At 47.5% G+C, this 9618-nt stretch overlaps 1 protein-coding gene across 1 annotated transcript in view; it reads left to right on the forward strand.

The window, feature by feature from the left end:
* The window catches only part of MCM3AP (minichromosome maintenance complex component 3 associated protein), a 55602-nt gene that overhangs the window by 33780 nt on the left and 12204 nt on the right, over window positions 1-9618 (forward strand). Inside the window, 5 exon segments of the mRNA XM_011996837.1 lie at window positions 1486-1554; window positions 1806-1940; window positions 4393-4546; window positions 9150-9455; window positions 9512-9526. Coding sequence (XP_011852227.1) covers window positions 1486-1554; window positions 1806-1940; window positions 4393-4546; window positions 9150-9455; window positions 9512-9526 — 679 coding nt within the window.

A 9618-nucleotide genomic window follows, 5' to 3' on the forward strand; every position in this document is an offset into this window, starting at 1 on the left:
CTCCTCCTGGTCATCCCGAGCAGAACCAGCTCCTCAGGGCCATGCCAGGACCCCCCTCAGCCTGCATTCCTGGCCATGCTGGGCATGGCCTTTATTTAGAACCCGTGTAGGTGCCCCCTCTTGCCTGGCCTCAGGGCTCCCCGGCCTCCTAGTGAGTGGTGGGTGGGGACTGGGGAGGCAGCCTGGACGGCCTAGCAGGCACACCGCTGGGGCCTCATGTCATGTCTCGTCACCCTGCTGGTCATCACGGGATGTTCCCTCTGAAAACTGTCTTGTAGGTTTCATTTGGCCCCATCAGGTTCCGCGCAGGCAGGGTGGGTGGGTGGCAGTCCCAGCCTGTTGCAGGCATGCTGTGAGGCCAGGGCTGGGGCTGCCTCCTCTCACCCACAGCTGCCTTCACATAGTGGCCTGGCCTCCTCCTGGAGTCATGGTTTCTTGTGTCCCCCCTCCGTAGCTGCTCTTGTCAGCCTCAGTCTCCTTCTCTGAGCCCTCCACTCTGCCCCCTCAGCCCAGACCTCTGCCCTCTGCCCTTCCCTTCTGCACACCCCCTGGTGATAGCCCTGTCACCCCTGTCTGTCACTGGCAGCCCCCATTATGCATCTCCAACTGAGGCCTCTTCCCTGTGTTCCAGACTTGGTTTCCAGTTCACGGTTCAACCTCTGAACCTGATTTTCCCCCACCCTGCCCCTTCCTGCTCATAGGATGCCATCCTGTCCTCCTATGCTTAGGGCACAAACCTGGGCTTGCATCTCTCAGACCCAGCATCCTCAGCTCTGCCCTCAGAACTCACCGAGGGCATGGCAGTTCTCCCCACCTCGCTGGAATGTTGACGCAGCATCTGTCCGTCTGCTAGCTTCCACCATGGGCCCCGCTCGCATCCTCAGCACCAGAACAGAGGGATCCTCCGACAGCTCAGCCAGGCGGCGTTGCCTCTCGGTGGCATTGCCTCTTAGCGGCGTCCCTAGCGCTCCCTGAGTCTCTGTACTGTGGACCCAACCCCTCCCCCGCTGCCCTCATTGCTCTCCCCAAATATGCCAGGTCCAGCTATGGCCTGGCAGAGCCATGCCCTCTGCTGTTTCCAGAAGTTGTCACGCTGGCTCTCCCTGTTTCCTTCAGGTCTTTGCTCACATACCACCTGACCACCCTGAGTGAGACTGCAATAAGCACCCAGCTCCAGCCCCACCTGGCAGCATTTGCCCACAGTGCTGACACCTCGCACATGCCAGGCTAGCCACTTAGAGATGCTGTTCTCTCCCCATGAGAGCCTATGTTCTTGAACGGCAGGATTTTGTCTTATTGTTGAATCTCCCACAGCCAGCACACAGCAGATACTTAATGTGATACTTGTGGAATGAACGAATCCTCTAACCCGTTTCTTCGGCAGAAAATGTGTTTTTCAGTCTCCTGAGTATTCCCCAGGGGACACTAGCCAGTACTTTTCACTAAGCTCCTGTGGTAACACTGTCATTCTGCTTTCCTTTGCAGGTTGAGGCGGCTCAGAAACAAGACGGCTCACCAGATGAAGGTTCAGCACTTCTACCAGCAGCTGCTGAGGTCTGTCATGCCGCGCCCTTCTGCGTGTCCCCTGGTGATCCCCCCGTTCCCCAATCTGTCACACTAGCAGCCCACCTCATGCATCTCCAACTGAGGTCTCTTCAGTGAGTTCCAGACTTGGTTTCTAGTTTGCAGTTCAACCTCTGATCCTGATTTTCCTCCAGCCTGCCCCTTCCTGCTCATAGGATGTGTGTGCTGCTCCTGCGAGGGCCTCACACACTGGCTAATCCTCGGGGGTCTGTTCCTCCCAGTGATGTGGCGTGGGCGTCTCTGGACCTGCCGTCCCTTGTGGCTGAGCACCTCCCTGGGAGGCAGGAGCATGTGTTTTGGAAGCTGGTGCTGGTGCTGCCGGATGGAGAGGAGCAGTCCCCAGAGAGTCGTGGCAGGTCAGGAAGGGTTTCCCCTGTGGGGTTTCCAAGAGGTGGAGTGGGCAGGGCAGAGTTGTGGGCCAGGGCCGGGTATTCCTCATGTGTGATGGGAACTCGGAAGTGTAGGTTTATGTTTTAATGCTTGGATTTACAGTCTGTTTTGCTCATGATTTTAAATTGAAACTTTAGATTTGATTATTTCAATTTTTATTCCATAAACTTGGTGTATTAGTCCGTTCTCACACTGCTTTAAAGAAATATCTGAGACTGGGTACTTTATAAAGAGGTTTAATTGGCTCAGCTGTACAGGAAGCATGGCTGGGGAGGCCTCAGGAAACCCACAATCACGGTAGAAGGCAAAGGGGAGGGAGGCATGTCTTACATGGCCGGAGCAGGAGGAAGAGAAAGTGAAGGGGGAGATGCCACACGCTTAACCAGATCTCATGAGAACTCACTATCATGAGAACAGCAAAGTGGGAGGTGCCACACACTTCTAAACAACCAGATCTCCTGAGAGCTCACTATAATGAGAACAGCAAGGACGGATGCTGCAGACTTAACCAGATCTCGTGAACTCACTGTCATGAGAACAGCGAGGGGGAGGTGCCACACACTTAACCAGATCTCCTGAGAGCTCACTATCATGAGAACAGCAAGGGGGATTCCACCGCCATGATATAATCACCTCCCACCAAGCCCCTCATCCAACACTGGGGATTACAGTTCAACATGAGATTTGGGTGGGGATACAAATCCAAACCATACTACTTGGCAACAGTCTTAGTCCAAAAGCATTTAAAAGTTGTTATTTCAAGCTGTGTTAAGGTACATTGATAGACCTGCTTCATTTTAGACTCTCCAGTAAGATAGTTTATAGTCTGTTTACTATAGTTCCATTTTTTTCCCTTAAACTTTTGGCATTTTAAAAAAGAAAAAATTGATGTGATCTTATTTCCTGGAACCAAATAGCATACAGAAGTCATGTTTTTAAAGCAACTACAGTCTGTGTTTTTTGAGACAGGGTCTTGCTTTGTTATCACCAGGCTAGAGGGCACGGTGTGATAACAGCTCACTGCAGCCTCGACCTCCTGGGCTCAACTGATCTTCTCACCTCAGCCTCCTGAGTAGCTGGAACTACAGGCGTGTGCCACCATTCCTGGTTAATGTTTTTTTGTGTGTGTGAAAGATGGAGTTTCACTATGTTGCCCAGGCTGGTCTTGAACTCCTGGGCTCAAGCAATCTGCGTGCTTCAGTCTACCAAGGTTTTGGGATTACAGGCGTGAGCCACCACACCCAGCTTACGGTTTATTTTTAAAATAGCTGTATTGAAATGTTATTCGCATACCATGAACTTTGCCCGTTTAAAGTGTACATTTCAGTGATTTTTAGATATATTCACAGGGTTTTGCAACCATCACTGTTACTAATTCCAGAACACCTTTTCACTTAAAAAGAAAGCCTGTATTATCTTTTTTTTTTTTTTGAGATGGAGTCTCACTCTGCCGCCCAGGCTGGTGTGTGGTGACGCGATCTTGGTTCACTGCAACCCTCGCCTCTCAGGTTCAAGCAATTTTCCTGCCTCAGCCTCCGAAGTAGCTGGGATTACAGGCGCACACCACCGCGCCCGGCTTAGTTTTGTATATTTTTTGTAGAGACAGGGTTTTGCCATGTTGCCCAGGCTGGTCTTGAACTGGGCTCAAGTGATCCACCTGCCTTGGCCTCCCAAAGTGCTGGGATTACAGGCGTGAGCCATTACGCCCAGCTGTTGATTCATTTCTTCAAACAAAATAGCTGTCTTCTCATTTGCTAAGTTCATGTCACTTAAAAATTCTTAAGGTCTCAGGTATGAGAAATTTGATCTGTAAAAAACATGTATTTCAAACTCTAGGGATGTTTTCTATTGCTGAAAATCTTAATGCTTCAGAATCTTAAGTCACATTAGAATGAGCCAGTTCCATGAGTGCCCCCTCCTCCTGCCCAATTAAGAACAAGTAGAAGCCGGGCACAGTGGCTCATGCCTGTAATCCCAGCAACTGGGGAGGCTGTGGAGGGAGGATTGCTTGAGCCCAGGAGTTTGAAGCCAGCATGAGCAACATAGTGAAACTGAGTGAGACTCTATAAAAAAATGGAAAAATTAGCTGGGCATGGTGGCCCACGCCTGTAGTCTCAGCTACTGAGAAGGCTGAGGCAGGAGGTTTGCTTGCTGCGGTGAGCTAAGTTTGTGCCACTGCACTCTAGCTTGGGCGACAGAGCGAGACTCTGTCTCAAAAAAAAAAAAAAAGGTAAAAGATCGTTGCTCCATTTTAAAATGACAGCCTGTTTTGTGCAAGTCAGCTGCATAGTGAGATTTGGTATCTATGGACGTAGGTCTGCGTGATATTTCTCTTCTTTTCCTGAAAGTCTTTATAATTCAAATTTAGAGTTAGATTCTTCAAGTGTTTTATTGTTGTTATTTTTTTTAAATCTGTAGAATTCTAGCAAATTGGTTAAAAGTCAAGTTCATGGGAGATGAAGGCTCAGTGGATGACACATCCAGCGATGCTGGTGGGATTCAGACGCTTTCGCTTTTCAACTCGCTTAGCAGCAAAGGGGATCAGATGATTTCTGTTAACGTGTGTATAAAGGTGAACTATAATTACTTTGTGTTTACTTCTGTGTTTTCATTACTTTCACTTACTCCCAGATATCACTGGAACCATGCAAATACTGCTTATTCCCTAATGTGGTTTTGAAAGACTGCGGGAGGCTCAGAAGCAAGTATTATACGTCTCCGTAGATGTCTTTTAAAAAATTATTTTTTTTAAGCCAGTCAGATTTAGCAGGGGGCACCACGCCCAGCCTGCTTCTTTACTTTTTCTATTTTAATACTATATATTGGATTTCCTAAATGTATACGTACACAAAACTTTTTAAAAATGAGGAAATGTAAAAGAAGTATGAAGATGATGATAAGAACCATCCATGCCCTTGCTATTCTGAGGTAACAGTAACTTCTTGGTGCAAAATTCTTCCCTTTTCCTGGGATTACAAAGTCACATTTCATTTACTGGAAATTAGTTTACTGTTCCTATTACCTTCATTTTCATTTTTAATGAAAGTAGCACTTCCATGTACTTAAAAAGAAGTCAAATAATGCCACATGATTTAAAATGAGACATAGCTCCTCCTTCCTCTCTTAACTCCTTTCTTCAGGGCCTCATTTTTCTTACGTTTCCAGATTACGCACTTACACAGCCGTTTCTAAGTTTATCCATTTAAATGTTCTCTGCTGACTTCCCATTAATGTAAATGTATTAGTTACCTTATTCCTAAGTAACAAATTACCCCTAACATAGCAGCTTAAAATAAGTCTGTTATCATGGTTTCTGTGGGTCAGGAATCCAGGTGTAGCTTAGCTTGGGTCCTCTGGCTGAAGGTTTCTCACAGGTGGAAATCAAAATGTTAGCTAGGATTGCAGTCTCATCTGAAAGCTTGACTGAAGGGTATCTACTTCCCAGCTCACTCTAGTGAGCTTGTGTCATGTGGCCAAAGACTTCCTCAGTTCCTGCCACATGGGCCTCTCCCCAGCTGACAGCATGCCAGCTGGCTTTCATCAGAGTGAGCAAGAGGTGAGCCCAGATGGAAGTCTCAGTGTGTTTATAACCTAAACTTAGAAGTGACATCCTGTTGCTTGTTGGCTTCTGCCTGTCAGAAGTGAGTGGCTAGGCCCGGCTCACGGGGCAGGAGATCACACGTGGCCATGAACACTAGGTGGAATCAGGGGGACCCTCTTGGCGGCAGCATACCACCCTAGGTACAGCGTGGCCTCTTGTGCCATGGTCCTGCTCAGCCTTCCATGTCTTCCCGGGATAGCTACACTATCACTTTGTATCACTCCAGTGAGTGGGGTCATATTTTGATGGCTCTGTGACTGCTGTTTACCTCAGAACCAGTAGTGTTCTATAACCACAATTATTTTTTTTCTGCAAGAAACAGAGTTGCCTTATTGTCTCACTTAACATAGTTCTCTTCATCTCTTTCATTTTTACTGGGGGGCTGTGTATATCTCAGTAGAGTTTTCCAAATGTTCTATCACTTCACCTGATCCATGTTCCCTCTGTCCGGGAACCCTCATCTGTGGGCTGGTCTCCAGGCAGCACGTGCGTTAGTGCCGTCATTATGAGCACATGTCCCTGCTCCTCCACCTGGAAGCTCTGTGACCTTGGGCAAGGTCCCTAGTGTCTCTGCCACCTGTGTGTGGGTACTGTTACTTCTTATTCCTGTTTTACTCAGAGATGGTAAAATAAACTACCCAAGCCTGTGCAGGTGCTGTCTGGTGGAGATGCTCATCTGGCTCTTGCGGATAAAGTCAGTGCACACGCAGACTGCGTAGGACAGTGTCTGGCACAGGCCAGGTGCTTGCTCAGTGTTGCCATTAGCAGCAGCTGCTGCAGTAGTTTTTCTTGGTTCAGCCCCTTGTTGGATGGTATATGTCATGGGAGAGGAATTTTCTTAGTACTTTCCATTATGAAAATGATTTTATTCACAAAATGCCTTAGGCTGGGGGAAATAAAAAGAAAATGCATTTATTTTGACATTTGCTTCACAGTTTAGCTACATTTGTAAAATTATAGGTAGAAAATTATTTTCCTGGCCACGCATAGTGGCTTATGCCTGTAATCCCAGCACTTTGGGAGGCCGAGGTGAGCAGATTGTTGTGAGTGCAGAAGTTCGAGACCAGCCTGGGCAACAGGGTGAAACCCTGCCTATAAAAAATACAAAAATTAGCTGGGCATGGTGGTGTGTACCTGTAGTTCTAGTAGCTTGGGAAGCTGAGGTGTGAAGATTGCTTGAACCTGGGAGTTCGAGGCTGCAGTGAGCCATGATCGCGCTATTGCACTCCAGCGCTGATGACAGAGGGAGACCCCCTCTCAATTAAAAAAATAAAATTATTTTCCTTCCAGTTATGTTCCACTGTCACCTAGCATCCACTGTTGCTGTACTATTCCTGTTCCTTTCTGTGTGGCCTGGTTTTGTTGCTCTATGGAAGGCTTTTCTCTCTGTTCATGGCGTCCTGAAGATTCACTTTGTTATGCCTGGCACTGGACTACCTTAACTCACTGTGCAGGGCTTAGCAGGTTCTTTCAGGCTAGAGACTCCTGTTTCACTTCTGGGACATTTTCATGTCTTTATGACACTGTCTTTTTTCTGTTCTCTCTTGAGCTTCTATTAGATAGATGTTAGACCTCAATTGATCCTCTGAGTTTCTTACCCTTTCTGTTCTATTTTCAATCTCATCTCTTCCTACTGTGATCTAAAAGATTTCCTTGACTTTATTTTCCTCTTGTCCTACTGAATTTTTTATTCCATGTGTATTACTTATTTTCTCTTTATTCTTATCATGACTTTTTCATAGCATCTTATTGTTTGGATGCATCATTTTATCTTTCCAAGGAAATTAGGGTTTTTGGGGTCTAAGTTTTCTTTGGTTCATGTATTACCTGGTTTCTCTTTTTTTTTCCTCTTTGTTATTCCAGTTTCTCTCTTTTATGTTGGAGGCCCTCCTTATATGCCTTACCCAAGGCTGTCTGTCTATATCTGAGTGAGGCCCTAAAAGGCTAGCCAAGAAGTTCTATGTTTGGGGCGGGGTGGAAGGTAGCTAAATGGCAAGCCAGCCTTTTTGGAGGGACTCCCAAATGTCTGGATCTGGATGTCTGTTCCCTAGACTGTTCAGTTTTTCTGGAAAGGACTTGTGCCATCTGCTTTCTGGGGAGCTGCTGGTATTCTCAGGGTAGGGTCAGGAGTGGTTTGGTGCTGAGTCTCTTCCACTATGCCTGACCATGGCCCTACATCTGGGTCCTCTCAGGACTCCTGTTCAGGGGCCCAGGGGGACTGGTTGTGCATAGAGGTTGCCTGCAGTGGTGGGTGCCAATAGGGCCAGGCTCTGAATTTCACCTTTGGCTCCTGGTGTCTTCAGGGCCTGGGTATACAGGGCTTTTGCAGGCTTAGTCAACCTGACTCCTTACACACTGACACCTGCAGCCTTTAGGTATGGCATCCTCTGCTTCCCTAACACAGGGATTGGTCACATCTATTTGCTGCTTTCTAGAAATGTATCAGAATCCCTCATCTGCTGCTGGCGTGCCTTCCCTCTTTCTATTATTATGGGCTTATATTTTTGTTTATTTTTGTAGAAATGGGATCTTGCTGTGTTGCCTAGGTTGGTCTTGAATTCTTGGCTCTTGGCCTTAAACAGTTCTCCTGCCTTGGCCTCCCCAGGTGCTGGGATTACAGTCATGAGCCACTGTGCCTAGCTTTAACTGTTTTTATACCTGTTTAAGGTTAATTAAAATTATAGTAATATGGTCAAACACAATTGTAGCTGGGGGCTAAATTACCTGTTGACCTGGCTGTTTCTTGCACTAATTCTGTTGCATTAATTCTCATTTTTGTTGCTATGAATTTAAAATATGAACATGGGGTGGATGCGGTGGCTGACGCTTGTAATCCCAGCACTTGGGGAGGCTGAGGCAGGCTGATCACTTGAGGTCAGGAGTTCGAGACCAGCCAGGCCAACATAGTGAAACCCCGTCTCCATTAACAATACAAAAATTAGCTCAGCTACTAGGGAGCGTGAGGCAGGAGAATCGCTTGAACCCAGGAGGTGGAGGTTGCCAGGGAGCTGAGATCGCGCCACTGCAAACCAGCCTGGGTGACAGAGCGAGACTCCATCTCAAAAAATAAAAAGTTAAATAAAATATAAACACGTCTTATATCTGAAGGGCAGATATAGAAATTATTTTTCTAGTGTGACTGTCCTCTGAATATATGAAGAAACAATGTTATTTGACATTTCCTTTAAAAAGGGATTCTGAAGCTGGGCATGGTGGCTCCACACACCTGTAATCTCAGCTACTCAAGAGGCTGAACCAGGAGGACTGCTTGAGCCCAGGAGTTCAAGACCAGCCTGGGCAACATAACAAGACCCCTTCTCAAGAAAAAAAAAAAAAAAAGGTTGGGGGGAGTCTTTGCTAACCGTTGGATTTAGGGAAACGGGTCAGGAATTAAAATAACTACAGGAAGTAAGATAACTACAGGGTATGCCCAGCCGTGCCCTTGGAGGCCTGTCTGGAGTACAGTCAATATTTAGTGCATGGAGAGCTTCGGCTGCACTTGCTCCGGGGTAGATCAATCACTGCTGATGCGTCCCATGGTGCGTCTCTCCTGATGATCTTGATGCTGTTGCAGGTGGCCCATGGCGCCCTCAGTGATGGTGCCATCGATGCTGTGGAGACACAGAAGGACCTCCTGGGAGCCAGTGGGCTCATGCTGCTGCTTCCCCCCAAAATGAAGAGTGAGGACGTGGCAGAGGAGGACGTGTACTGGCTGTCGGCCTTACTGCAGCTCAAGCAGCTCCTGCAGGCCAAGCCCTTCCAGCCTGCACTTCCTCTGGTGGTTCTTGTGCCTAGCCCAGGAGGGGACGCCGTTGAGAAGGAAGTGGAAGATGGTTTGTGAAGGAAGTCTCGTTTATGAAGCAGCATTGTTTAAAAATGGGTGGAGGCCCTGGGTCTGAGGATGGGCCAGTAGTTTTGGGGTCAGGAATCACTGAGACAGCAACCCCTGTGGTTACTGTCCACTGCAGGACTGCGTGCGGTCAGCACAGTGAGATGTATTAGGTGTGCTGAGAGCAGAATGCGAGTGACCTTCCTCTGTGTCT

Source organism: Mandrillus leucophaeus, unplaced genomic scaffold (genome assembly GCF_000951045.1).
Source record: "Mandrillus leucophaeus isolate KB7577 unplaced genomic scaffold, Mleu.le_1.0 Scaffold526, whole genome shotgun sequence".
NCBI lineage: Eukaryota > Metazoa > Chordata > Mammalia > Primates > Cercopithecidae > Mandrillus > Mandrillus leucophaeus.